Genomic DNA, 27,984 nt, shown 5'->3' on the forward strand with positions numbered 1-27,984 from the left:
TGCATTCTGTATAGTATTCGTATGGTATTGTTATCCTACGAGTTGGTGAATCTGCATATTAGGTGCCTCACATTCAATGTTAAAATTTATGTATATGCATATTTGGGAACGGTTTATTGGAGCTGAGCGGATTTTCTTGTTTGTAATTTCAATTACTGGATAATTTGATGAACAATATATTCAATCATTCGGACAAAGCGATAATTCATAGATCTGAAGTGCAGGATGCCAAATCCTAGCTGCATACTCCGTACATGTATATAGATGTTTGGTACCTCCCGACTTTCCAGCTCTCCGAGACCTTGTCCCGGCTAGATGATTCCCTCTCTTCCACGCCAACGACCTTCCCTTCATTCCCTTGGTCATCAATTCCAAACGAAAAGTTTAAACAGTCCTCTACCCAGATGGGAAGATCTTGGGAGGCTTAAATGAGATACAGTTCTACCGCCAAAGTTTCCGTTCGGCCCGCACCACATCAAATATATATGACAGCCAACTTCGGCCCATCTTCATATAATGTTGCCAAAGGGTATTATGTCGTATGTCATGAGCCCTCACCTAGCGCTCTTAGGGTGTACTGCTCATAATCCCGCACGCCTCTCTCTCATGTACAACCCATACCCCGACGCATCCGTTCCTATTTAGAATGGCAGAGATTTAGTGGTAAGTAGCAAAAGACTTGGTGACCCGAATAGATAATGAACTCGATATAAAATAGTTGCAAAAGAAAAAAGAAAAAAAGAAAGACGAGGTCGTGCCCGGGATCGAACCGGGATCGGTGGAATCAGAATCCACAGTGATAACCATTACACTACACAACCGTCTTGTGATAAACCACACACCCAATTGGCATAAGACGAGTCTGAGTTGCAATTAAAAACTGGAACGACATCTGTAAAACAGAGACTTTATGAAAACTACCCAGGTATACTATGAAGTTCATACTCACTTTGAGAACCAGCGGGCTCCACATTTTGGCAGTTCTTCCCTGGCTCCCAATACATAGACCGTGGCCCAGCGCCCAGCTGTTTGGCTCACCCATTGGGGGTTAATGGAGTCGAGAAGTTCGAGTCTACCTCAAAGATTTGACCGACCACTAGTGTATCATTAACGGGCAGATCTTCGCTCAAATTTCGTGTAGTTTGGAAAACAAGCGATTTGACACTGTTCACGTATCAACGGAATCTCTAGAAATCTTATCAACATGAGCGAGTCAGTCTCGGTGCTTGCGCTTTTCTTTCCTGCTTGATGCACAAGGATTTTGAGAAGTTTCTCTCAATTCTTCTTCTAAAGGCGATTCCTGTTGAGTTTCGTTCAATTTGGCGGCTTGGGCAGCTGGGAATCTGGCATTCCGTCCCACCGATACGAATCTGCTGAGAAACTCGCTAGCCCTGCCCAGGGGAACGTGACTAATAACCCAATGGCGTACACAAGGAATTGTGATCAATCGTTTCGATGACCGCTGCGGTTTCTTGTTCTCTGGATAGGTGCCTTTCAAGATCCAAGATGTACAGATGCAGGTCGGACCAACATGCGAGTATACCCCACACGTGACGCGCTTCCCCACGGGCTTCCTAATCCGGGCTTCCCCGCATTTCCAGCTGGAGGCCTTCTCGCCCCCCTGTCTCGGAAAGCTGCGGCCAAAAGGATGTGCGGAGGTGCCACGCTCAACTGGTGCTTCTTTTAAATATGACCTCGGGACCCCTCCATTTTAGCATTGAACTCTACAATTCAACATTGCTCTGCTTCCTTAGACTCGGCATTGTTCATACCTCAAACATCAATTTCTACCATTAACATTCGGCACTTGCTACCTCGGCTCAATAGCACACAGTACTCCGAATCTTCCAGGTCATGAGTCTCCGAACAGTGATGTCCCTTCCACGGAGGGCAACCTGCTTCCATGCGTCCGCAGCGGATCTCCGACGCTGGCCGTCCAGCAACGTCCGAGCTTTCTCCACGACGATGCACCGTGATGCGACGTGGGGCTTTGTCGGGCTGGGACAAATGGGTATGTTCCAAGATCTGCAGCAAGGGCCCTCGGTTATACCTAAACATTCCAATGTGGATTGTTTATATTGCATTTGCATGAGCTGATTAGCCTAGGTTACAACATGGCCAAAAACCTGCGCGCCAAGATCCCCGCATCCGACACCTTGATTGTGCGCGATGTCAACGATGAAACGATGAAACGATTCGTCGCGGAGGCCCAAGAGACTGCACGAAGCAATGGCGCAGGCGCCAATGAGGGCCAGGTTGAGATCGCGGAGAATGCGCGCGAGGTCGCCGAGAAGTCGGTAAGTGGTTAGCCGTGGATCCGTCCTGTGGCTGCACTAGTGGCTTGCCTACATGGACTGTGTGCCGTACACTTCTATTGTTCCAGGGTCTGATAATAATGCTTTTCTTTTTGTCTGGCGTGTAGACAGTGATGATCACCAGCCTCCCAGAGTCTCAACACGTCATTGACGTCTTCCACTCGATTCTTAAACATGGCCCGCTGCCACCGCTCGAGCAGGAGCGTCTGTTTATTGACACATCCACCATTGACCCCGTCACGTCCAAGGATATCGCAAATGCCATCCACACCACACAGACCGGCCGCTTCGTGGACGCCCCCGTGTCAGGAGGCGTGGTTGGTGCTCGCGCGGGGACGTTGTCGTTCATGTTCGGCGCTACCTCGAAGACTGGCGAGCTGCTCGAGCGCATCCGTGGGGTGCTAGCTTTCATGGGTAAAAAAGGCCTGGCATCTTGGCGAGCCTGGCGCTGGCGTTTCCGGTAAGCTTGCGAACAACTACATTTTGGCTTTGAACAACATTGCCACCGCCGAGGCCATGAACTTGGGAGTTCGCTCGGGCCTCGAGCCTAAAGCCCTGGCTGAAATGATCAACTCGTCGACTGGGCGTTGCTGGCCCTCCGAAGTTAATAATCCTGTTCCTGGCGTCGTTGAGACAGCCCCAGCGTCTCGCGGCTATGAAGGTGGATTCGGGGTCAGCTTGATGCACAAGGATCTGCGATTAGCTCTTGCAGCTGCGGAACAGTCTGGTACCCCCCTCGCCCTGGGTGCTCAGGCTCGTGAGGTATACAAAGAGGTGGAGGACAAACACCGTGGTAAGGATTTCTCAGTGGTGTATCAATGGTTGCAGGAAAAGTCACAATAAATTCATGTCAGTGCGGGTTCTCCCGTCAGTATCATTCTTTGGCAATCTTTATATCCCCTGAACGATTCATTCCTCGCTGCTCTTTGTCATAGATATGATCTTCCAATGTCAAGATAGAAATTTGCATATTCACATTGTCCTTCTCGATATGTTCAAAGTTGGCCTGTTCTCTGATAATTGTGTCCTTATTGCTGTCTCTGCTGAGGAATGCCGTATACTGTGACAGCATGAGCACAATATGAGTGATTGCTGTCTGGAGGTCTGGTAGTGTTGCCCTATACACATATCGTGCCCCCATGTGACTTCCCTGTCACTTTCCCCCCAAACGAGACCAGCACCACACCCATAGCTCCTTCTTTATCGTTACGCCCTTTCCTTATCCGAGATCCTTCGTCTTTTTCCTTTTCTTTCTGAGAACCCTTCTCGACTATCTGCATCCATCCCACCTCATCACATCCACATTTCGTTTGTCAGTGGCCTCGTCCTGGCTCATTCATCCCGTTGTCGGTTTCAACGCCCAGACGTTCCTTCTCGTGTACCTCAGTTTGCTCGCACTTTGCCGTCATTGCAACTTATCATCAGACGCCTTGAAGCCTGAGAGAACAGGTGGCAGGTGGCGCTCCGAAGAACAGGTCAGTCCTGTGCTCTATTTTGATGTCCTACTAGTCTTCCAGCCTCCATTTTGGCTGACTCTGGCAAGCTTGGGTAAGATCCAAGTTTCCTTGTCAGGCGTGTCTATATAAATTGGTGCAGAATTTCAGGTGAGAACCCCAGCCATTGAGCCTATTCCATTGGAATATTTTGTCAACTCGGGGCCAAACGTCTCGCCCTTCAGGTCTACGAAGTCTGGTGCATATTCATCATCCGAGAAAATGTGCTAACAAAGGCTATATTTGCACCAGTGAAGAGTCTTCATCATGCATCCCCAGGGCTCTCAACACACAAGCTCCTCTGGCTCTGGTCAGACATCGAGTACTCAGTCCGGACAATATCATCAAAACGAGCCTCGTACGCCCTATGGTCACAGGTACCATCAATCCACCAATGTGAATTCCCGTGACAACAGCGTCGGAGGCCTGACCAACCTTTTCAGAGGATTGAATCTGCACAATTCTCGCCCTAAGTCGAAGACCAACTCCGCCGTTCAGATAAACACAAACATGGACTGGTCGAATGCCAACCGTGCGTACAACAGCCCTTTCATCCTGGTTCCCAATTCAACCGTGTTCAATGGTGTTCCGGCTGTTTCCTCATTCGTCCCCAATGCAGTCCATGGTCAGGCTGATCAGATGGGACAATTCTCCTACCTTCCAACAGGAGTTTATTCAAACGTCAACCCGGTAGTTCCGGGTGGTTATCCATCGTGGCCCTACATGATGAACTACGACATGCATGATAACAAGCAAGGTCCATGGAGCCTGTCTGAAGCACAGAAGGGAGCTCAAGGTGAAAACACTGGGCAGGTTCAGTACTATCCTTCAAATCTGATTCCCGGTATGGATGGAAGTGCTATGTCCAGTTACTCCTATGGGGGCATGGTTCCATCCCAGCTAGGGTCACTATCACTTCCCCTCCAGATGATGAAAACCCAGAACGGATATGTTGTCCAAGACCTGGAAGCTTTGACTCAACAAGAGCCTGCGATCCCGCGCGCGGTGCCGGCCATGTGGACAAATCCGTCTGAGCTTACACTTGCCAAGTGTCTGGAGAACCGTGAGGGTATAACCAACGTCTATATCCGAGGATTTCTACCGGAGACCACTGACGATATGCTGCATTCTTATGCTGCCCGTTTCGGGAAGATCGAGCGATGCAAGGCGATTGTTGATCTGGATACCAGTCTTTGCAAAGGGTACCAATCCTGCGACAAAGTTTTCTGGTGATTCAATCTAATTTATGATAGATTCGGATTCGTTCAGTACTACAGCTTCGAGTCTTGCGAAAACTGCATTCGTGGATTCTTTTACCTTGGCTACCAAGCTAGCTTTGCCCAAAAATCACGCAACTCACGCCTGAAAGATCTAGAGGACCGGTCGTCTACCAATATATATTGCACCAACATTCCGATAGATTGGACTGAGGCTGTAAGTTGTCACCAATACTGCTCTTTTATTTCTTAAGTGCTCATTGGCTCCTCAGGACCTGCGACGTCACTTCGAGCCGTGGCGTGTTGTTTCAGAGAAGATCAGTCGTGATGAGAAGACAGGTGTGAGCAAGGAAGTGGGATTTGCACGGTAAAAAAGCCATATGTATGACTATCATGGCCCTTTCTGACCAAAGATCCTCTCTTGAATACAGTTTCGAGAACCGTGAGGTCGCTGAAAAGGTTCTGATGGAATTCCACAATATCACCAAGGAGGATGGCGTGAAGTTGCTTCTGCGCTTTGCTGACACCAAGGCCCAGAAGATTTTGAAGCAACAAAGCAATGAACGCCGTGCTTACCGTGCCGGAGAGTACAACTACTCTGTGGAGGTGGTGCAAGGATCTACTCCATCCCCTGGGGTGAAACGTGGCTCTCATCTCACTCCAAACTCTCAAGTCAGCTACACCTCTCCGGCTGGGGTAGGCTCCAACTGGACCCCAGCCACTTCGATCTCTCCTTGGTACGTTGAAAGCACCTATGCTTTATCGCATTCTGGGCTTTACTAACTGGTATTATAGCCACCCACACATGAAGAATCCATCCAGCAGTGCACGAAGCAGTTCCTTGTCCTCTCGAAGCCTAAACGCCTTGGACAACACACCATCCTATCGTACTCGTGCTTTCTCCCTCAGTCGTCGGTCCTATACCGATCTCTCCGGTGGTTCCTCCAAGACTATTATGCCGGATTCACCGATCATGGAGCCTCGTAAGGAGAACATCAGAGCGGGCTCTGCGTCTCCCGGTTCCTCTCCCATGATGCTTCCCTCCTCGGCTCGCTCGTGCACCTAAACGTACTGTGTGTATCGTGCTCCCACGCATCTATCTGTATATGCATGGGATGCGCTATGACATCTTATCCCGGAGGGCAATTGATCACTGCCTCTTTCAAGTGCTTTTCGATATTCAAATTCGCAGCATCTGTTATCATTCGCAGAATGTACGACGATGTATGGCTCAGGCCTTTTCTTTTCTAAAACAAAAACATTGTTCCACGATTGACGATTCATGACGCACGATATGATTTTCAGTATTCTTTCTGTTTTACAGCGCTTTGCGGTATTATTATGGGCTCTGTTTGCAACCTTATGGAGTTTCGATGGAAGGATGATGGGAATTGTTCTGTTTTTTTTTTTTTGCATTTATACGGACTTTGCATTATTTCAACAATATGTGCTAGGTTTCATGTTTCAAGCCGTCTCTTGACGAGCGCTATCGCGCCTTGATGGGTCTCGCAGTCTAATATGATATTATTCACCAAAGCTATTGCATATAAGCATCCATGTTCACCTGGGCAAGTTCTAAAGTGCGCGGGCACAATTGAAACATGCAACCAGTCTATCAGAAACGGCCAATGAGATACAAATCTCGATCTATACATTTGTAGGACAACCAAAACTATTCTTCGCATCAATTGCGCCCAAGTCTTTCCTCCACATCTTCGGTGAGTTGGTACGCAGGAAGATATTCGCCATCAGACTGAGCCTCACGCCGCAACTTTGGGTTGGGATGGGTATCGGAGGTACCTCCAAGACTGGTATAGCCCTCGTCATAAAGCGAACAGTATCTCAAGTCCAGATGCCGAATAAATGCCCAAATCTCCGCATAATGCCAATCAATCACGGGATGCACACGCATAAAGTCAGGCCAGCCCCCGTCCGTCCGATCAAAGTGCGTCAGCTGTGCGCCGTGCGGATCCGTCCGCCGTGTGCCAACAAATATCGCCCGGACCCCCGGGTGCCGCGCCAAATAATCCTCAAAACTGGAGCGAAGTGTCGATGCCGGCGGCGCAGTGGTGTACTTTGTAATGGAAAGGTGATAAGCTTCAGCAGAAGTGATAACAAAATCCTCGACAGCATCGAAGGGGTCCGGCGGAAGCGCATAGATCGACGGGATGAAAGTCGCCGCGGCTATTTGCGCCTCGGCTTCCAGGTCTGTGGGGGAGGGTGGTGTGATGTTTGAGTCATTGCCGGTGCTTGGGTGCAGTCCCGCCAGAAACAGAATTAACAGTACTAGACAATCCTTGCCGCCATTGTAGGAGACTGAGAGCTCTGAGAGCTTGTATCGCTTCAGCGCGGCCCTCACGACTTCGAGGGAGATCCGCGTTTGCCGTTGCACAGAGGCGAGCAGTGAGTCGGCCGGGTGGGTCTCGGTTAGGAATTCTTGCACGCGCGCGTGGATGCGCGCGATCACGGTTGGGAGTGGTGGGATGGTTGAGTCGGTGCTGGTTGAGTCGTTGGGCTGCTTATCTTCGGTGTGCGCGATTCCGTTCTGGGTCGCCTCCGGGTTCAATGGGTTCAAGAGCTGCGATCTTGTGGGAGATACTGGTGGAAATGGTTTGAGGTGATCTTGTGGGCTTGGAGGCTGTGCCTTAATTGTCGCTGCTGGAGCGGGTTCAGACATCTTGGGTTGGGGGTGAGAGTTGACAGAAACAGAGTGAGGTTCGGGCGGGGTGTTTCTCGGCTTTCGGGGAGACAATGACTTAATATCCACTGCGGGGATCCAACGCATGTGCTTCGAATATATACGGAGTATACGGAATGTAGTTGAAGATCCCCCTGTCTCCTGAGAAGTGTTTCTCCTGGGAATCTTCCCGGAACCCCGCGTCCCCCCGCAATTCGGTGGAACTCGGTAGATTCTCGTGGATCAACTCGTGTTTTCGTGTTTTTGCTAGGCTTTTTACGCTCTCTCCACGGATATTCAATTCAATCAGGTCGATAATTGCTTCATAGCTGCAGCCGTAGCCATATCACTCGTTATGGTGGTACAAGTAGATCCCTAAACGCCTGGTAACGCTCAGAAGAAAAAAAAAAAGGAAAGAAAACAAGTCCAGATTAACCCAATACCTTCATCTTTTTCTTCTTCTTCTTCTCATCACCACCAGGCTTGCGTCCCTTCTGGAAGTCGCGCCAGCTGCCAATCCGCTCTTCCCGGGTATCCTCCCACTTCTTATCGTTTTCGCGCTTCCGCTTGCGCGCCTCAATCTCTTCCTCTTCCTTGCGCTGCTCACGGCCTTCCTCCTGCAAGCGCGCCTTAAGCTGTCGCCGGCGTCGCGCTTCTTCTTCCAGTAACACGTTCACCGTCTTCTTGCGCCACTCGACCTTGAACTCATCGGTCTTCAGCTCGGGGGAGTCCAGCGTGTACTTGTGCTCGCGAATCAACAACCGGCGCGCGTCGGAGATACATTCGTCCAGGTAGGTGCGCTGCTTCTCGTCCAGAAGAGCTGTCTGGGCTTTCTTCAGTCGATCGAACGCGTCTGGTGCAGCGGGGTTCTTGGTCTTATCGGGGTGAATCAGAAGGGACTTCTTGCGGTACTGGACCTTGATGTCCTTCTCTGTGACACCGGGTTGGAGGTCCAGGACGGCGTAGCTATGGTAAATCAGTATCTTCAGAAAATATAAAGAGATGGTGGTCTGGGACATAGTTTGGGAGGGATTGCACGTACGAGTCGAGGCTGAATGCCTTGCGGATGCGATCAATCTCGGCATCCTGTGTCGCGTGTCAGTCGGTGTACAGATCTAGACCATATGGAAACAACATACCTTAACATATTCAGAAGCTTCGCGCTCCAGAGAGTCGAGAATATCCTGGTCGTCGTCCGACATATTGGCTGCAGGTTCTGCTTGGAGTGGAAAGATGTTCCTGGTGCTCATGGATTTGTACCTCCAAAGCGATAAGAGAGCGGGCTTATCGGTAGCTGAGTCAGCCCATAGGAATCCCGTCAGGAGGTCCCGTGCTCCAGGGGCAGCTACATAGATTTGTAAAACTACATGCAACTTTACCATATACACATAAAACCTTTGATCCAGCATGTTACCTACGTATATATATTTTGTTCATACAATCAACAAGATTTCGTGACTTTGTACAAAATGTAGAAAGTATACATACAAATAAACCAAAAATAAATAACCTTCCTAATGTGTAGCATAGTTCCTCACCGCTTTCCATACCGCCTTTCTCTTTCGTTCTCCAAGAAAAAAAAAGACGTTTTCACCGCCCGCTGTTTTCAAGACTCGACTCAAACCACATCATGGCGCCGCGGACAGTTAAAGCGAAGTCAAAGCCTCACCAGGACACAAGCCGGGTGTTGAAACGGAAGCGCGGCGAAGATAGCTTGGCTACCCTCGTAAAACAGGTTGAGGATCTCGATCTCAAAGCCACCGTCAAAAACTTCTCCGATCTCCCGCTCTCCGAACCAACATCCAAAGGCCTCGCAGCCTCTCATTTCAAAACTCTTACCGATATTCAATCGCGTGCCATCAGCCATGCCTTCAAGGGACGTGATATCCTCGGCGCCGCCAAGACCGGTAGCGGAAAGACTCTGGCGTTCCTAATCCCCATCCTCGAGAATCTCTATCGCAAAAAATGGACCGAGTTGGATGGTCTCGGCGCTCTTGTTCTGTCGCCTACACGTGAGCTAGCGATTCAGATCTTCGAGGTGCTTCGCAAAATCGGTCGATACCACAATTTCTCTGCTGGATTGGTTATCGGCGGAAAGAGTTTGCGCGAGGAACAAGATCGTCTGGGACGCATGAACATCCTGGTTTGTACACCTGGTCGTATGCTGCAGCATTTGGATCAGACCGCTATGTTTGAGACGAATAATTTGCAGATGCTGGTACTCGATGAAGCCGATCGTATCATGGACATGGGTTTCCAGAAGACCGTGGATGCTATCATCGACCATCTCCCGAAGCAGCGCCAGACAATGCTGTTCAGTGCCACACAAACCAAGAAGGTTGGTGATTTGGCTCGTCTGAGTCTGCAAGAACCCGAGTACGTCTCCGTCCACGAAGCAGCCGCCTCCGCCACTCCCTCAACCCTCCAACAACACTACACCATTACTCCACTGCCACAAAAGCTCGATACCCTCTGGAGTTTCATTCGCAGCAACCTCAAATCCAAAACAGTCGTTTTCTTGTCGTCTGGCAAGCAAGTGCGATACGTATACGAATCTCTAAGACAGTTGCAGCCTGGTATTTCCTTGTTGCATCTGCACGGCCGACAGAAACAGGGTGGACGACTGGATATCACTACAAAGTTCTCTCAGGCTCAACATGCGGTTCTTTTCGCCACCGATGTTGTTGCCCGTGGTCTGGATTTCCCCGCTGTCGATTGGGTTATCCAGATGGATTGTCCCGAAGACGCTGATACCTATATTCATCGTGTCGGGCGAACAGCCCGTTACGAACGTGTTGGTCGCGCTGTGCTTTTCTTGGACCCCAGCGAGGAGCAGGGCTTCCTTAAGCAGCTTGAGCACAAGAAGGTGCCCATTGAGAAGATCAATACCAAAGCGAACAAGCAGCAGAGTGTCAAGAGCCAGCTGCAAAACATGTGTTTCAAGGACCCAGAGCTGAAGTATCTGGGCCAGAAAGCTTTCATCTCTTACGTCAAGTCGATCTACGTGCAAAAGGACAAGGAGACCTTCAAGATCAAGGAGCTTCCTTTGGAAGAGTATGCAGCCAGTTTGGGTCTCCCCGGTGCTCCCCGTATCAAGTTCATCAAGGGTGACGATGCGAAGGAGCGCAAGAACGAGTCCTGGAGAATGGCACAAATGTCCAGCGGTGATGAATCAGACGCAGAGAAGAAGAAGAAGGACGAGAAGGAGGTTCGCACACGCTACGACCGTATGTTCGAGCGACGCAACCAGGGTGTATTGGCCGAGCACTACTCAAAGCTCATCAACGACGATGGTACAATGATTGCTACCGGCGCCCCCAAGGATGCCGACAAGGATCTCGACGACGAGGCCGACGAGGATGCCGATTTCCTCTCAGTCAAGCGCCGGTTTGCGGCAGGAGACGCAGAACTTGGCGAGAAGAGCGATTCTTCTGGCTCCGAGGACTCCGATGTCGAGACGACGACCAAGGACAGCAGAGGTACCAAGATGGTGCACTTGGACGGCCAGGACCCACTACTCATCGACTCCAAACGACGCGAGAAGCTGCTCAAGTCGAAGAAGAAGCTTCTCAAGTTCAAGGGCAAGGGTACCAAGTTGGTCTACGACGACGAAGGCAATGCCCACGAGGTGTACGAGATGGAAGACGAGGAGGCATTCAAGGCTCGCGGCGACGCGAACACCCAGCGGGAGAAGTTCCTCGAGGGCGAGACAGAGCGCACCCGCCAAGCCGATATCGAGGACAAGGAAGTCATGCGCGAGAAGCGCCGCGAGAAGAAGGAGAAGCGCAAGGCACGCGAACGTGCCGAGGCTGCCGCAGAGATGGAGGAGGAAGACGAAGGTGCTTTCTCGCATCTTCCTCATGTGCCCTTCGAGATCCCTGGATCAGATTCAGACGACGCCTCCGAGCGCGAGCAGCCCCGACCCAGCAAGAAGCAACGTGTTTCCTTTGCCGAGCCGGACAGCGACGACGACAAGCCCAGAAGCAAGAAGAGCCAGGCCTCTGCCAAGCCTATCGAAACTCTGGGGGATCTGGAGGCTTTGGCCAGTGGATTGCTGGGTTAGTGTATATTTCATGGTTTCATGGGTTTGCAAGGTCTTCTGTGGCGTATGTTATTGAAAACTCTTTCCCGGCGAGGTTTAAAAGCATTGTGAATATGAAAGCGAATCTTTTTAAATGTAATATAGTTGAAGGTAAAACTACCGCCTCGGCAAATGATCGGCTCCCGGAGCACAGAATGAGTTAGTCACCTCGCCGCCCTGAGCAGCTCCCTGAGCGAGCATGAGCAGCAGCAATCTCTAGCATTGCATATCATATTACCTATAACCGTTGAGAATTGGCCATCATTGTGCTCGGCTCACCAATGGTTCAAGAAAAAGCATTACCGGACCATTACACAGACTTTTTTGCCTCCATCAAAGGTGGTTCTAGATTTTCCTCATTACCCTTCTTGGGGAATCGAGTCAAGGCCCTCTACCTGCTCAGTTCAGCCTATCTATAAATTTGATATACACTGGAAATGACTCAGCCATTTACGCTGAAGAATCAGTTCGTTATAAAGGAACGCAAACGGTGATAATAGCGAACGGTTGCCTGTGAATTCTCTTTCCGCTTTTAACCACTTTTCTTAAACGCCATGGGGTAAAGGACAAGTAAGATTGGAAAAAATAATGCACAATTCCTGCATCGGTACCGTGTTAGTAAAAAGAAAATGGCGAGCTGTGACTATTTCGGAGGTGAAATAAAAGCAATTACAGATGCGTATGGTGCCTGGATTTGGGATGCGAATAGCCTATGTGATATTTTTGAATGAAGAATAAAGAATGAAGGAATTATTCGATGGTATAGCTACCGTATGGAATATCAAATACCTTCCAAAAGTGAGGAGAACTGGTCTGGAGATAGAAGGTCGTAACTCGCCAGTGGACCCTCGTAGCTCCAGAATATGTCATCCACTGTATCAGGAAAGCCAGCAGATGATTGCTCCCTTAGCGAGGAATCCCCGGAGATACTCAAGTGACCGCTCGCCTTAGCCATGATAGATAGAACGCCGAAATATGGCAAATTAACCTTGTGAACAGTACCGTACCCAGTCTCCTGGCAGACTGAAACCAATCCATTCAATGCTGTAAGGCAACGACCACATAATGAGTCCACATTGCCTGCTGAACAAATTTGCAATGTTTCCATTGTTTTCTTGATCAAAGTTTCGTCATATTCATTGTCCTCCGAGGGAGTGATTGGGTCTTTGGTCGTGCCCCGTTTGTTGTCGAGAATAGCAAGAAACAGTGTCACTGCTGCAGTGAACGCCGAGAATCCTGTAAGCTTGACGCTATTATCTGTACTAGCTCTCTGAGGATCATCACCGCAGAGTAACAAGAACGCTTCCAAGTACAATCGGGAGCTATTTGCACATACTTCCCGACCATACCTACGCTTGGGTAAATCTAAGCGTTGAAGGAAGAGAGGCAAATGCAAGTAGGCTTTAAGCTGGTGTACTTGCGTCAGCCGGTAAATTCGGGTATACTTCTCTTTAGTATCTTGCAGATTAGATACGTGAGTAATATCTAGGTAGTGCGGTGGGAGATGGGCGGCCACAGCATCAATCTGCTCATCGATTGCAGAGATAGTGGACAGAGAAGGCTGAGTAGTAGCTTGTATGCAGTCAATGACCCGACTGGTTAAGATGGCAAGATGGCGGTGATGAAATGTACTGAAGGGTACAGAATCCACCGGAGGAATGTAGAGATCACAGAGACCATTTGGCACGGAGTAAGGAAGACCAATCGTCAAACTTAGCCATCGATCGGCGTGAAATAGCTGCCAAAAGATTCCGTCGAGTTTGTTCGATTCTCTGTGGGCTCGATGAATGCCCTGCAACTGAAGAAGGGTATTCGCTCGTCGATAAACAGACCATGCACGGTGGTGTTGCATTGCGCTGAAGTAACACAGCCCCAATCTCATCAGACATTCAAGTCCATTTTCGCAACCGGCGAGGTCATCATCATATAAAATCCATCGCTCCACTGCTGACAGATATTTTTGCTCAAAGATACCGACACCAAGTGCCAAGCATACAAGGAGACTCCCGAGCAAACAGGGATCTCCAGAGCGAAAAGCACGAATGGCAAAATCTTCGAAACTTTGATCTGTTTCTTCGCCCCAGGAGAGACCGAAGGCATCACGCCAATATTCCCACCATCGGCTTTGATTGAGCAAAATATCGTGAAGGTCAGATATCGGCGGCAACAATGCGCACAGAGCTTGCAAGGCCTCTGTGTGTTTGGAGAGAAGCTCGGGATCGGCATTGGTGTGCTCGTTGTGCGATAAATATTGCTTATCCGTTTCATCCTCGGTCATGATAAAGTGATCGCCCTGTGTATCGGTGAGAATTACATACTAGCCCTTCATTGAATGACATTGGCCTACCATTTCATTGCCAATTAATTTCATGACCGGAGCACGACCTATCTCGCTGTATTTGCGTCTACCGACTGTACCAGAGGTGGGTACAGATCGTGACTGTCGCCTAGTTGATAAGGGGAGTAGACGTGGGCGATTGTAGCGCTTCCAATCGCTTTTGTAGGGAATGAAAAGCTTCAGTGAGAGGGACCTGGTATTCATGGCATGCGTGGGCATTCGTTTGAATCTGGCCAACTGCTAAGCACTGCGGAACACACGCTGTGTTGCGCCTCAAGCAATGTATGCAGTCAGATTTGTCCGATTGGAAGACACATCGAACCTTTCGATTCCTGCCTATCGATATTATGAGCCCCAATTGGAGAGAGAAAAAAATCACAGTAGATACTAACAGGCAATGCAGCTTCGGGTACCTTTCCTCATGCGCTTCTTGGTGGCATTAGAGTCTCGAGGGGTTTTCTCTACTATGGGGGACATTTGTGGCCAATGCCCGATACTATTAGGGGGTCCGGTGGGTAGACATTGATGTTCAAATTTCAGTCTATCTCCAAGCCCGGTGGAGGCAATGTCACATGACGTCACGTAGGAAGTGTCGGGAAAGGGGGCGACGATGGTATTTCGACGAGTGGAGAGGTGAACTAGAATGCACGGAGGGATCGATTCGTTGTCATTGTTTTGCGGCACTCGAATTGCAGGGGCTGTTCTTTTTGAACTGTGGATGCCGTCATGAGAAGTCAATTTCTTGCGCACAGTTATAATAGAGGATAGATGGGACTGCCGTATTTGCTCTGCAAATATAGTATCATCTTCTCGGGCGAAAATAGGGTCATCCCACATAGAATGCCTAGGGAATTTTGCCTGTAGGAGAACCGGGTCCTGGAGGAGGAGGATCTGTAATTGATTCAGTAGCTGCAAGAAGCCTTGCGCTGCCATATCATATTGATCATGACGCAATGTACATATGACGATTCATACATACCCAATTCCTAAACTAGCGGCCTGGCAGTGCGGCTCAGAAAGAATGCATGAGTGTAAATTGGTGAAGCTGGTTAGGTGGTTTTGCAGTCCTCTGTAACCGAAGCTTCTTACTCGGCCACCAAACCGAAAGACAACCCATCACCATTAGAAGAAATCGAAATTCTTTGTTTCAACCAACACCCAGGAATCTAACCATGGCGAATTTCACATACGTCAATCCCGTGGATCCCGAAAATATATGGCCCATGCCATTACGGGCATATCTACAAGAAATCCCCTGAAGAGCAACGAGACCCAATCTGTCGCCGTGAGGACGTGAAGTTTAACTCTCCCTAAATTTTGGAGGTTTATTCACACGCTTTGAACAGATGGCAAGACTCCAGCTTTTATTAAATATGAGTGAGTTATTTCTCGGTTACCCTTGTAAGGAACCTAATTTGCTTAGTCTCAGGTATACATTTCCTTTTTCCCTTTCACCATGTGTAGACTATTGTCAGTTAAGAGATAGTGGCTACAGAATCGAGCATGAAGCCAGTAAATAAAGCACACGTAAAATGTAGCATTCTGCTTTGCTGAGAGAAAAGATGAACAATATGGGTTCTATTCCGTCCAAAGGAGACACTCTTGCTGCATCCCTAGCTATAGGCCCTGATTTTGTATCAAGCCTAAATCCCTTATATCAATATCGAGTGAATTCTCAAGTTCGTCTTCATAGCTTGGCATAGTTGGCTTCCAGCCCAATAGTTTCCTACCGCGCAGGGCGATCCCACGCGAGTCCACACCAATCATCACTTTTAACCAAGGTGAGATACCGTCGCTTTCATCTGGAGTGATGGAATCGACGGAGGGCGATTGAACGAGTCCTTTTTTGTAGAGGATGCGAGCCGCGAGGGACAGCATCTCCCGGTTGATGTAGTAGCCGTTTTCTGCCAGATAGTACCCCTGTTCATTCCAAGTAGCTTTTCCGCCACCATTGGTGGCTGCCTCCGCTAAGAGGAGATAGAGCTTGCTGAGATCTTGCACATGAATATTGTGCCAAATATTCTCGCCCTTACCGACGGTGACAACCCTTTTCTGTCTTAGGAAAGCCTCAAAAAGCGGTGCCGATTTCCTCTTGTCTGGACCTCGCCCCTGACCATAAACCACAGCTGGTGCAATAATGGCAGTTCGAACTTTGAAGGGATTCGCAGCCAGTACCACTTTGTCAACGCTGCGATGGGGTGCATGGTCGGGAAGAGAGGTCAATTCATTCACATGATCCCAATCATCGTACTGTTTGTCAAATCTCTCGCCATACTTTCCAGTAGAGAGGGTCTCTGAGGCCAGCGCAAAGCCACCTGATGTATGGATGTAGTAGGCAGGAGTATCGGTTTGTCGACGACTTAGGCCTCGAACTATGGCCTGTGCAGAAGGGACATGTTCATCGCTACCGGCGGAATGAAAGACAATATCTGCGGCAAAGGCTTCCTCCTCGATCAAGTCCACATCGTTTGTGCTTCCGTAAACCAGCCTCGCCTGGGGATAGGCTTTTTGGACTTTGAGACCTTTTTCCTTTGTTCGGACCAGACAAGCTAATTCCCAGCCTGTATGAACACGGCAGATAGAATATAGCACATCACCCCCGATAAGGCCTGTCACGCCAGTGCTGCAGTCAATCATGTTAGTTTGGTTCATCAAAAGCTTCTCAGGTTGTCACTGCCTTACATGAAGACTTTTGGCGCCATTTTTCCCCGGGTGCTGAGTTTGACCGATATGAAGAAATTGAGTGTGGGAAATATTGGACAGGTTCAGGTACCCTGAAATTCAGGCCCATGTCTAGGACTTATTTCTTTCGTGCGATTATCTGAGCGCGCGAAGGGGTATTGGTCCGAAGTTGGACAGAAACCTCAACACTCATTCGGACGAAAGAAGGAGAACGTTTGTTCTGATTCCGAGTCTCGGACACACCCAATAGGATGCTTCTCTTCGTGAGACGCTCTGCTCGGTCCCACCTCCTCGGATCGAAGGCTCGGTCGAATCTCTTCGCCTCACCCTCCTTCGTCCGATCCATCTACAGATAAATACGGTTTTTCTTTCTATCTTTCAACCTTCATAACTCAGTTTCCCAATTCTCCTCCTGTCTCATCATCCCCTCTTCGAACAATTTGAGTTGGATTCTCTCGATTTCACCTGCGTCTGTTTCGAATCAGCAAGTATGGTTGATAGTGGTCCCCCGAAGGATGTTCACATCATCGAACGGCACCCTCTTCGCTGTGCAGACCATACTTTGGCAGCCAGCATCGGCCCAAAGTGGCGATTAGGCCCCATGGATCACCTGGTTTTCCCTTCCGTTCCTATTGAAGTTGTGTTCGTGTACGAAAGTCCACATGCAAACTTGGCCTCGCCGTTGTTGTCTCCATGCGAGCTTCTTCCGGTTCCAAAGCTCCAACGAGCGCTTTCTCGCCTACTTGATTATTATCCACACCTCACAGGTCGTCTGCAGTTTGACCCCGATAGTCGAGCGGCCGAAATATCTCAGATTGGGACTGGAGCCGAGTTGCTTGTAGCTCACTGTGAATTACGGCTGAAGGATCTCACTACAATGGGTCATGGAAATGGTCGGATCTTGATGACGAGCTTGCCGGATTGCGGTAATGCTTTGACTCCACCTTTTGATCCTACTATTGAGGGTGTTTGCCACGACCCTATCTTTGCCGTTCAACGTACGGGATTCTCTTGTGGAGGCGTCGTTCTTGGTATTCGGTTGCACCATATTGTTTGCGATGCATCGGGATTTTTCCAACTGGTCAGAAACCTTGCAGAAATCTATCGGAACCTTGCTCATTCTGAAAGGCCTGTCCTTCCCTCTACCCCTGTGATTCGGTCATATCTCGATGATCCGAATCTCATGTCTGATGATGAGCGGCAGGAAGCAATTGAGTTTCAGCCATCCATTCTCTCCTTGGAAGAGAGCAATGATACAGAATCAAGCACCCCGGGTCCCAAAACCGAAGTCTCCGATGGCCAGTCAAAGATTACTGGACGAGTTACTGGACGTGTGTTGCGCTTTACGGGCGCTCAACTCAAGCATCTCAAAGAGCTGGCGACAGAGCCCGAGGGAAGAAGCTGGGTATCAACCTTTGAGGCACTTTCGGCATACCTTTATCAAAAGGTATATCGTGCACGAGTGCAGCTAATGAAGTCCCATGGGGTACCGGCATCTGAAATTGCTTCATGCTTTTCCCGTGGCTTCTGGGGCTCCATCGATCTACGTGGTCCTACTCGCCTCAACATTTCAGAGCGATACTTCCCAAATGCTGTTGCACCGCTCATTCTTTCGCAGTCGTCACATGAACTTCTCACAGATGGTCCGCTATGGCAAGTAGCGACCGCTCTCCATGGAGTCGTGCGATCATTCAATCCAGAAAGATTGGATAAAGATCTGAAGTGGATCGCTGCTCAGCCCGACAAAGGTCGAATCAGGGTTAAATTCAGCTTCAGTGGGGGGAATTTCACCGTCAGCCAATGGAGCAATCATGAAATGTACATTGGTGTTGATTTTGACGCTGATGAGGACGGCAATGCGATTCCGCCCACTCTTGTCTCTCCACCATTGACCGAAATATCTCGGGTTGATGGTTTGGCAATGATATTGTCGACAGAGGAACAGTTGAGCCGAAATACTAAGCATGAAGAGCCTCCGAGCCTTCCGTGTTCGCTTGATGTCAACTTAACACTCATGGAGCACCTGTGGCCAATTCTTGATGCAGATGAGCAATTTCGGCAGTATTGTTGCTGATCCCACACAGGGAAGACATTGAATGTATTTCAAGACATGCATTTTATCCAAAGAGACCTTCTAACCCTTTTTTGTGTTCGCATTGCAAAAGTCTGGGATCTGAAACAGTCCCTCATACTCCCGTATATGTACCTGGATTCTCATTCTTATGTGTCATGGCAGGTCCACTGTGACCCTGTAATCAGGCACCATTCAGGCAGAAACCGTGGAATTAATTACTCTGGCCGTGCTCTATACCTTCGCCAAAACCCAACTCACAACACCAGTGTCTCAACCCTCTTTTCCTCCAACACTTTTTGATCTCCAATAACGACTGATATCCGTTTAATCATGTTTTTTTTCCGGCTCTATTTCATAATACGGGTACTAGGTACCTGATCATGTCCCAAAACGGCAACTGGTATGGAGTAGACGATGTAAGCCTTAATGGAGACCGAGACTTCTCTTCACACGACGTTGCATTCGTGTAGCGCCTCCACCATCCATGACCTCAATCACGCCATCAGCGAATAGAATTCTCTGCACCCCTGGTTTTTCTCCTTATCCTCTCTTTTTCGACTTGGGTGACTCCGACGGTTTGGGGAATCGGATCTATCGAACATCAACTCTGATTAGAGTTGCCACGGGTGGGTCACACGACGTTAGGGCTGAAACATTGTCTATACGGGTGAGTCTCAAGCTTACAATATCGAATCTTGGGTTTTTGCCGAGACTGGCGTTTCGATCGCATATGATGTCGGGCTAAGATGGTAACAGAGATTATTTCCGCGTTCATATCCCCGCACCATGGCCGACATTGAGAAACACCCGGCAGCGGAGCCCCCTCAGTCTCTGGGCACTACCGACGATGTCCACGATAACCCATTCGTCAATGCGAACAAGCTTGCTCGCCGCCTGTCCGGCAGGCAGGTGCAGATGATTGCTATTGGCGGTACTATCGGCACAGGTTTGTTCCTTGGAACTGGCTCGTCACTCTCCAAGGGTGGGCCTGCTTCGATGCTTATTGCATATGCTATCGTTGGTGCTATTGTTTTTGTGACGATGATGTGTCTGGGCGAGATGGCAGCGTTTATGCCTATTGCTGGATCATTTTGTACTTATGCTGGGTGAGTATGATCGGGTTTTTATTTTTGTTTTTTGCTTTTTCGAGACTGAATGGCAACTAACTTTCTTCATAGTCGCTTTGTGGATGATGCACTTGGCTTTGCCTTGACTTGGAATTATTGGTTCAATGATGCAGTCTCCACTGCATCAGATATCATTGCTCTACAGCTGTTGTTGCAGTATTGGACGGATAATTTCCCGGGTTGGGCGATAAGTCTAATCTTCTTGGTGGTCGTCATTGCGCTCAACGTCATGTCTGTGAGGGTCTATGGTGAGGTATGTACGGGCGACCTCAACTTCGTCACAATAGAGCTGACCATTCCATCTAGATCGAATATTGGCTGAGTTTGCTGAAAGTCATCACCATCGTTGTGAGTGCCATGTTATGTAAAATGCCTGCAGACCCAACTAATCGCCTTTCTAGATCTTTATCATTCTTGGCATCGCTGTGAACTGCGGTGGAAATACAGACCACAAATATATCGGCGGTCAAAACTGGCACATAGGCGACGCACCCTTTGTCGGTGGAATTGGCGGTTTCGCGTCGGTCTTCGTCACGGCCTCATTTGCATAGTAAGCTACCCATATCCCACCATTGCTTACATTCGATGAATTGTATTCTTACTATATAACACAGTGGTGGTACTGAGTCTATTGCCATCACCGCTGGCGAGACCAAGAGTCCCGCGAAAACGATGCCCAAAGTCGTCCGCAACGTGTTCTGGCGTATCATTCTCTTCTACCTCCTCTCGATCCTCATGATCGGTCTCAATGTGCCATACAACTATCCCGGCCTCTCCGACGGTGACACCAAAACCAGTCCTTTCACAATCGTCTTCCAGCAAGCCGGCTCCACGGTTGCTGGCAGCTTCATCAACGCCGTCATTATGACCTCTGTCATCTCGGCTGCAAACCATGCTCTCTTCGCCGGAGCCCGGTTGCTATTCACTCTTGCAGTCGATGGGTATGCGCCAAAATTCTTCGGCCATCTCAACCGTTTCCAGGTGCCCTGGGTCGCTGTTCTTGCGACATCAGTGATTAGCGGTCTCTGTTTCGGAGCCAGCTACATCGGTGCTGGAAAACTGTGGTCTTGGCTACAAAACATCGTCGGGGTCTCAAATCAGCTCTCATGGATCTGTATCTGTCTTGCATCCCTGCGGTTTCGCTCAGCGATCCGCGCCCAGGGGATTGAGCATCTTCTTCCTTTTAAAAACTGGACCTATCCATATGGTCCGATTTTTGCTGTTGGGCTGAATGTTGTCCTTGTTCTTGTTCAGGGGTGGAAGTGCTTCAGCCCGCATTTCAAGAGGGTCGACTTTGTCTCATATTACATTGAGATCCCTATTATGATTGTCATGTTCTTAGGTTGGAAGTTGCTCAAGAGAACTCGATTCGTTAGTAAATCCGAGATGGATTTGCGAACGGATCGATATGATCCTTCTCAGGAGGATGGACCCGAGAGTATGATTACAGAAAAAAGGAATGGGGGCTTGGGGCAAAGTTCAACGATTTGGACAGTGGTTGTTCTTCTGATTTTGGGGTGCAGATATATTTTCCTATGACTTGGTCTACCCGCGCAGACAATTTCACCTTGCATGTATATATGTGCATACCCATGATATAATCTGTTTATAATGAACAAATATGTTTGCAATCAAAACAATCACTATTGACCAGTGTGCTGCGGATTCGCAGGGATTTTTACCCGGCCGTGGACCTTATGTTCTATGCCATTGAGTCCGGTGCTTTTAAAAGAGAACGACGGTTTGTGTACTCCGTAGAAATTGCCAGCATTGAAGGTACTGAGCCCAGGATTAGGCATAAAAAATTAAAAAAGAAACTCCGATAGGGGGAATCGAACCCCCGGCTGCCGTGTGAGAGACGGCGATGTTAGCCACTACACCATATCGGATATTGGATGAAGGGCTGCTCTCTTAAATCTATTTTGAACCCTTGGAGTTAGTGCACTTCATCCTATCCGTTTCCTTGCGTGGTTCTATATAATCCCTCCCATCGCCCCTTCAACTTCTCGCTACATTTCGCCCGCCCGCTTTTCTTTCTCCTCGTCCGTGCTCTGCAGGTGAGGCATTTTTGCTATTGATCCGGCTCGCAGACCTCCGGGGCTTCGCCACTCCCTTTTCTGGAGCCTGCTTCGCGTCCTCTCGCCGGCTTCGCAGCACGATTCTTGTGATGAACCCACCGCGCTCTCCGGAAGAGACTTCGTCCGTTCACTCCGAGGGCGGCCCCGGAGATGAGACGGGCCGTGGCGACGACCGCTTGCAGAATCACCGCCTGAGGTGTTGACACCCGAGTTGCTAGGTGCGCATGTTTTCAATCTACGCTCTTAGAGAATACATCTTTACGACAAATCTATCTGCGTCTTGGAGTGATCATGATATACCGCTCACGGATGGCGTGAGCTGCTAGTAGCTTACCGGCCAGTTACTCCCGGAGGCCGGCTCAGTGATGGGTTTCTCTTTGGTGACGACTGCGAGTGTTTTTGACCTTCGAGATATCGAAATGATTGCGACTAGACTGATTCCGAGAAATGCGAAGCGATACCGTGGGATGACCACCGTATGCATGTTCTCCTTGAACCTCCAGCGGTCTATCGCGCGCTCGCATTTGGGACCTGCCCGTTCTGATCTTCGCCATCATACGCTCCCTGTGACCAGAACCATTGTTGGAAACACAATTCATTGGCAGAGACGATGAGGTTTGCTTGTGCAGCCGGCGCTCGCGGGCACGCGATTCTACTCAGACATGAGTTGCATTGTTAGGATTGATTGGCAGGTATGGGGCGATTGAGCTATATCACAGCATCCACCGTCTATTTTGGGACTCAGGTTTCTGCCTCGGCCTTTTGAGCGGCGGAACGATTGGAAATCAGTATTGCTCAATGCGCATTGCATGTAGTCGGTTGTCTCAAAAGTTGGAGCAAGCAAGTTGGAACGGGCAGGGACTGGCGATGCTTCGTTCTGGGCATGTTGGCCCAGGGTGAGCCTTGGAATCATTGGAGGAGGTGTCTTGATCGGCGGCGAAGGCGTGTTCCATCTAAAATTGGGACCTCTACTCTGTCTGCCCCGTGAGCCCAGCTGTTCACCATGGCATTCACTCTATAAATTTGGACAGACGGCCCGCAAGTTCACCGTTCTCGCAAACTCACCAAGTCCCAAGATCCAAGCAATAGCTTCTCCTCGCGCTCCTCACGCAAGAAACGATCAATTCACATCGATAAGGTCTCGTTCAGTCATGAATGTGAATACCGCTCCAGAAATGGGTATGCGAGCCTTGTTCCACCCTGTATCTTTTGGGTTCATAGAACGATCTAACGATGTGTAGACTACTTTTCTTTCGGCTTTGCTACTGTGCGAGTTTGTCCCCGTGAGGGTGATGAGCTCGGTTCCGAAAGCAACCCTATAGTGATCAGCGACTCGGAACCTCTTGGATCGCCTTCCAATCCTATTGTCATCCACTGCGATGAATGCAACTTCAGCACTGATAAGCTGCCTGCCCAGCCCTCTTCCGATGCTGACACCGAAATCATGTGCACACAAGAATTTTGGAATGCTGTGATAAGTAATATTGATTCTGACTCACCAAACGAGGATTTGGAGGCTGGCTCCGGTGCTTCGCATCCAGGCTTCGATGAATTCTCGAAAGGTGGCCCGCTATCCCCAGGACAGCTGCTGGGTAGAGACAGAAGGGGCACTATCGTGTCGAGTTTACAAGAAAGCGCTGCAGAGGAATGTCATGCTGAAAAACGGACCTCGTCTGAGATTTCAGGTACAGTTCCTGCCAGCCAGGTTCTACCTTCTATTTGCTCCAGCTCAGGGCAGAGCGAGGCGACCACTCAGCTGTCATCAAGGGAGTTCCAAGCTGAGAACGTTGAACGGACTGACCGGATGGAAGACGAGATTGCACGATTGGGATCGCCTTCAAACTCCATTGTATCTCGCATTGAGAATGCCCCGACGAGTGATTGTGCAATAGAAGAATATGGTGGTTGGTTTGACGTGGATCATTTTCAGCAAAAGGAAACGAGAGAATCCAGCGCCGATCAGGTAGAGGTGATAGACCTGACTTCGGTTCCCTGTCTCCACAAGAAAGATATCTTGACTTGGCCAGAAGAGATCCAATGCGCACTTCTTCGCAGAATCGTAGCTCTCTCAGGCTTCAATGTGACATGGGCGAAACGCCCACCCACAATGAAACATTTTGGCCATGTGCCCCTACTTAAATGATTCACTCCTACTCACTGCTGAACTTATGATTGCGCGAGAGACATCAGAAGCAGCACTGCGAGCAATGTTCTTTAGCTAAAACTCGCGCCCCGAAGCTTTCCCCTCAATCTTGGTTGCTTGAATTTCTTGTAAATTCGGAATCTCATCATGTCTTCCAATGTCTACCCTGCCGAATCTGCTGGCGTGCCAAACCATGGAGCCATCTACATCGAGACCAAGCCTGCCCGCCACCCGAATGACAGAAGGAGGCAGCCTTGACCATGTCACTGGAAATTTACTTCAAGGCATGAAGTATGACCCATAACACTCGATGAACCCAGACTTCTAGGCATCACATGTGCCAGGCTCGAAGAAGACGATTGGATCTATAACGAAGGAAGATCTAGGATCAGACGGAATGTTGTCAGGCAGTACCCGCACCTCGAGCTCAATTGACACTCGGCGAGCAATCGTACCTGGGCACACCACTCTATCGCTGTGGAGACTGTCTCCGCGATGTCCAAAAGCTGGAATTCGCAAAGGGAATCTCCACGCGTTAAAAATAGGGTAAGTCTCAGGTTAAATGGGGTGTATACCTTTCTGGCATGTATTGAGATAGAGATCTCAATCTGAAATCCCTGACTGAGAAACAAACTTGGATCATGGGAGCTGAGGCTCTTGCATTTTCAATTTAATTTCCAATACTACAATTACGTCTTGTCCATAAAATTACTGATTCAAATGAAGTAAACCATTGACAGATAACTGTGGACGGCAACGAAAGTGTATTTCGGTTGACGAAGAACATTTTAACCCAAGCGATGAAGCTTTGGAAAACTTGAAGTAGAATCAACTAGCGCAACGGGGATTTACTAGGTGTTGCAGTTCTCAACGTCCTTGATTCCACGTATTCTGGTTATGAGGATTGTTCTTCCAGCCACTCTGGTTCCAGGTGTTTTTGTGGCCTCCATGAGAGTTATCCTGATTCCAAGTGTTGGTATTATTGTTATTGCCCTCCCAGTTATCCTGGTGCCAGTTGTTTCCCCCTTCGTTGCCATAAAACGGGCGCTGCAGTGGGTAGGTGGGCTCAGCTACGACGTAAAAGCTGAGCTCATCCATGATCCACTTTCGATCCACTTCCGGTGGATCCGTAGTTGAGGTCTACTCAGAAAACATTTGTAAGCAGTATTGATGTGACGAAGAAAATAATATTATGGTAAAATTAAATGCATTCGTAATGCATTAACCCTATCTACCTTATACTTATTATTTTATCATAGTTAGTAAAATTAAATGCATTCGTAATGCATTAACCCTATCTACCTTATACTTATTATTTTATCATAGTTAGTAAAATTGAATGCATTCGTAATGCATTAACCCTATCTATCTTATACCTATTATTCACTATAATTAGTAAAGATACATTTATTTATAATGCATTAAGGATATTACTAGGTTGCCTTATACACTAACTATAATAAAATAATAAGTGTAAGGTAGATAGGGTTAATGTATTACGAATGCATTTAATTTTACTAACTATAATAAAATAATAAGTATAAGGTAGATAGGGTTAATGCATTACGAATGCATTCAATTTTACCCGAGCTCTAAAACAGTAGGCAGTGGTAGGACCTCTATATATATCATGATCAAATGAAAGATCATAACGGAAGTCCATAGGGGTAATAGGTTAAGAACCTATTACTAATCACTCTGGCTTAGGAATTAATTACTTCATACATACTATTACATGCTTCCTGTCATGTGATCGTAATCTAATTAATTTTGCCCCACTTTTTGGGTGGGTCGTAGGTGAGGTCAGCTTTTGCGTCGTAGTTGAGCCCACCTGCGACCTGCGGGCGCTGAGGCATGCGAGGTCCACAGGCAGCCCCTATGATGTCCTCTTCGCCATTGCCTGGCTTCGACTGATCATATTCTTTCTGTGGAGACATTATAGCTCATAAAAATATCTTGGCTAACTAGTTAGTACTGGACCACTGCACGCTGCTAAGGAAGATAGGGGTTTCTTGCTTTACCTTATATGTTTCGAGTCGTCCAGTGAAATGTGTCCAACAAGATGTTCTTGGGAGAAACATTTAATTATTTTGGAGGATGTCTTGGTTCATTTATGTACGAGAAGCATACGATCTATGGGTTATTCTGAAGGCTTCTAGTTTCGTTTTCAACTTATACGATATCATAACAGTGTCAGAGAACTGAATAATTGCTGCATATTTGCATATCCCTATATTTGTCCATGCACCACAGCAACTTATGTCATCTAAAAGGCGCTGAAAATTTCTATCTTCGTCAAACCATCTTCTCATTCATTCCTCTCAAAATGCCCACATGTAAACCTTACGACGATGTTGCCTGGGCAATAAGCACACAGATCTGGAAGGACTGGCCAGAACTTCTTCGCACCGATGGGGACATCTACAATGACATCGGAATCATTCTTTCTGAAGAGTTTAGCGACCTTCAATGGGAACTTTTCGAGTTCCTCTCCACTGGTGGTTTCAATGTCTGTTTCAAGATGAATTTTACCAATAACTTTTGCGCTGTCATACGGTTCCCACTGCCGGGTGCTGTGATGTTTCCCGAAGAAAAAGTATATCCAACACAAAGAAAGTATGAGTGATCTTCTTGAGACCCCGGGACGCCAAGCGGGAGAGAATCCTGTACTTAATCCTGGCCTTGAGCTGGTTAGGCTGGAATCTCTCTACAAAGAACTGGCCAAGATTTCTCTCTCGCTGGCGACACTTTCTTTGAGCCGGATAGGATCTCTGCACAAGAATGACGATTCTATATGGGAAGCGTCACGTCGGCCGTTAACCTACTCTATGAACGAAATTGTTCAGTTAGGGACGCTCCCTCGATCAGGACTACCGACTACCACATATGACAAAGCTTCTTCATACTTTGAAGCCCTGGCGGAGTTGCATCTTTCACACCTCAAAAGCCAAAGGAATGAGGCAGATATTGAGGCAGATATTGACATTGATGTCCTAGCTGATAATTTCCGGCGCAAATTTGTTGCTAGATTTCTCTTCCGAAAAGTGGTTCGAGACCCGGAGCAAAGGCAGCAATGGATATTGCAGGATAATGGCCCATTTCCAGTATGGTGTGACGATTTTCGACCCGAAAATGTTCTGATTGATGAAACCGAGAAAGTTATTGGAGTCGTCGATTGGGAGTTTACCTATGCTGCTCCGGTTGAATTTACTTATGCACCACCTTGGTGGCTGCTTCTTAAAAAGCCAGAAGATTGGCCTGGGGGTCTAGATGAATGGTGTGCAGAGTATGAGAAACCGCTTCAGACGTTTCTTGGGGCCATGCGGAAATGCGAGGATGAGGCAATTCAGAAAAAACAGCTACTTGAGAGCCAGCGGCTGTCTAGTCAGATGCGGGACAGCTGGCAGAGTGGAAACTTCTGGATCATGTATGCTGCAAGGCAAAATTTTGCTTTCGATGCCATATACTGGGAAAAGATTGATCAGCGGTTCTTTGGGAAGACACAAGATGCAGACGACAATACTTGCGATGTTTGGCGCAAGAGGCTTCATCTCTTAGAACCCGGAGAGAAGAATCTGATGGAGGAATACGTGGCTTTGAAGCTCAAAGAGAGGAGCATAGGACGTCTCACTTGGGATCCAGATGAGTACACTGTGGGATGGATTCAACGGATGAAGGAGATCAGATGGAAGGAGATGGAGAGGGAAGAGAAGGAAAGGGTAGAGAGGGAGAGGATGGAGATCTGTGCTGAATCGTAAA

At 48.5% G+C, this 27,984-nt stretch overlaps 12 protein-coding genes across 12 annotated transcripts; 7 read left to right on the forward strand and 5 right to left on the reverse strand.

Annotated features, from left to right (window-relative positions):
- Window positions 1-1,854: 1,854 nt before the first annotated feature.
- N7457_004976 (uncharacterized protein) lies at window positions 1,855-3,158 on the forward strand (the record flags this gene model as incomplete). Its single annotated transcript, XM_057176021.1, has 4 exons — window positions 1,855-2,011; window positions 2,107-2,297; window positions 2,423-2,713; window positions 2,739-3,158. 4 exons carry the CDS (start codon window positions 1,855-1,857, stop codon window positions 3,156-3,158), a joined length of 1,059 nt encoding a protein of 352 aa, XP_057033068.1.
- A 917-nt stretch (window positions 3,159-4,075) lies between these two features.
- Window positions 4,076-6,091, forward strand: N7457_004977 (uncharacterized protein; the record flags this gene model as incomplete). The annotated part of the gene is made up of 5 exons (XM_057176022.1): window positions 4,076-5,010; window positions 5,062-5,242; window positions 5,298-5,392; window positions 5,457-5,762; window positions 5,821-6,091. The coding sequence occupies 5 exons, from the start codon at window positions 4,076-4,078 to the stop codon at window positions 6,089-6,091; spliced, it is 1,788 nt and encodes a 595-aa protein (XP_057033069.1).
- A 618-nt stretch (window positions 6,092-6,709) lies between these two features.
- N7457_004978 (FAD synthase) lies at window positions 6,710-7,702 on the reverse strand (the record flags this gene model as incomplete). Its single annotated transcript, XM_057176023.1, has 1 exon — window positions 6,710-7,702. The coding sequence occupies one exon, from the start codon at window positions 7,700-7,702 to the stop codon at window positions 6,710-6,712; it is 993 nt and encodes a 330-aa protein (XP_057033070.1).
- A 431-nt stretch (window positions 7,703-8,133) lies between these two features.
- On the reverse strand, window positions 8,134-8,904 carry N7457_004979 (uncharacterized protein; the record flags this gene model as incomplete). The annotated part of the gene is made up of 3 exons (XM_057176024.1): window positions 8,134-8,668; window positions 8,745-8,788; window positions 8,842-8,904. 3 exons carry the CDS (start codon window positions 8,902-8,904, stop codon window positions 8,134-8,136), a joined length of 642 nt encoding a protein of 213 aa, XP_057033071.1.
- Window positions 8,905-9,332: 428 nt separating this feature from the next.
- On the forward strand, window positions 9,333-11,765 carry dbp4 (RNA-dependent ATPase HCA4; the record flags this gene model as incomplete). The annotated part of the gene is made up of 1 exon (XM_057176025.1): window positions 9,333-11,765. One exon carries the CDS (start codon window positions 9,333-9,335, stop codon window positions 11,763-11,765), a length of 2,433 nt encoding a protein of 810 aa, XP_057033072.1.
- A 799-nt stretch (window positions 11,766-12,564) lies between these two features.
- Window positions 12,565-14,061, reverse strand: N7457_004981 (fungal specific transcription factor domain-containing protein; the record flags this gene model as incomplete). Its single annotated transcript, XM_057176026.1, has 1 exon — window positions 12,565-14,061. One exon carries the CDS (start codon window positions 14,059-14,061, stop codon window positions 12,565-12,567), a length of 1,497 nt encoding a protein of 498 aa, XP_057033073.1.
- Window positions 14,062-15,738: 1,677 nt separating this feature from the next.
- N7457_004982 (uncharacterized protein) lies at window positions 15,739-16,823 on the reverse strand (the record flags this gene model as incomplete). The annotated part of the gene is made up of 2 exons (XM_057176027.1): window positions 15,739-16,744; window positions 16,804-16,823. 2 exons carry the CDS (start codon window positions 16,821-16,823, stop codon window positions 15,739-15,741), a joined length of 1,026 nt encoding a protein of 341 aa, XP_057033074.1.
- A 470-nt stretch (window positions 16,824-17,293) lies between these two features.
- N7457_004983 (uncharacterized protein) lies at window positions 17,294-18,877 on the forward strand (the record flags this gene model as incomplete). Its single annotated transcript, XM_057176028.1, has 1 exon — window positions 17,294-18,877. The coding sequence occupies one exon, from the start codon at window positions 17,294-17,296 to the stop codon at window positions 18,875-18,877; it is 1,584 nt and encodes a 527-aa protein (XP_057033075.1).
- A 786-nt stretch (window positions 18,878-19,663) lies between these two features.
- On the forward strand, window positions 19,664-21,543 carry N7457_004984 (amino acid permease; the record flags this gene model as incomplete). Its single annotated transcript, XM_057176029.1, has 5 exons — window positions 19,664-19,983; window positions 20,056-20,257; window positions 20,311-20,352; window positions 20,406-20,554; window positions 20,619-21,543. 5 exons carry the CDS (start codon window positions 19,664-19,666, stop codon window positions 21,541-21,543), a joined length of 1,638 nt encoding a protein of 545 aa, XP_057033076.1.
- A 1,690-nt stretch (window positions 21,544-23,233) lies between these two features.
- On the forward strand, window positions 23,234-24,225 carry N7457_004985 (uncharacterized protein; the record flags this gene model as incomplete). Its single annotated transcript, XM_057176030.1, has 2 exons — window positions 23,234-23,261; window positions 23,324-24,225. The coding sequence occupies 2 exons, from the start codon at window positions 23,234-23,236 to the stop codon at window positions 24,223-24,225; spliced, it is 930 nt and encodes a 309-aa protein (XP_057033077.1).
- Window positions 24,226-25,092: 867 nt separating this feature from the next.
- Window positions 25,093-25,323, reverse strand: N7457_004986 (uncharacterized protein; the record flags this gene model as incomplete). Its single annotated transcript, XM_057176031.1, has 1 exon — window positions 25,093-25,323. One exon carries the CDS (start codon window positions 25,321-25,323, stop codon window positions 25,093-25,095), a length of 231 nt encoding a protein of 76 aa, XP_057033078.1.
- A 1,520-nt stretch (window positions 25,324-26,843) lies between these two features.
- N7457_004987 (uncharacterized protein) lies at window positions 26,844-27,983 on the forward strand (the record flags this gene model as incomplete). Its single annotated transcript, XM_057176032.1, has 1 exon — window positions 26,844-27,983. The coding sequence occupies one exon, from the start codon at window positions 26,844-26,846 to the stop codon at window positions 27,981-27,983; it is 1,140 nt and encodes a 379-aa protein (XP_057033079.1).
- Between the last annotated feature and the right edge of the window lies 1 nt (window position 27,984).

This window comes from Penicillium paradoxum (assembly GCF_028828445.1).
Source record: "Penicillium paradoxum strain IBT 22861 chromosome Unknown utg000004l_segment0_segment0, whole genome shotgun sequence".
NCBI classification, from domain to species: domain Eukaryota; kingdom Fungi; phylum Ascomycota; class Eurotiomycetes; order Eurotiales; family Aspergillaceae; genus Penicillium; species Penicillium paradoxum.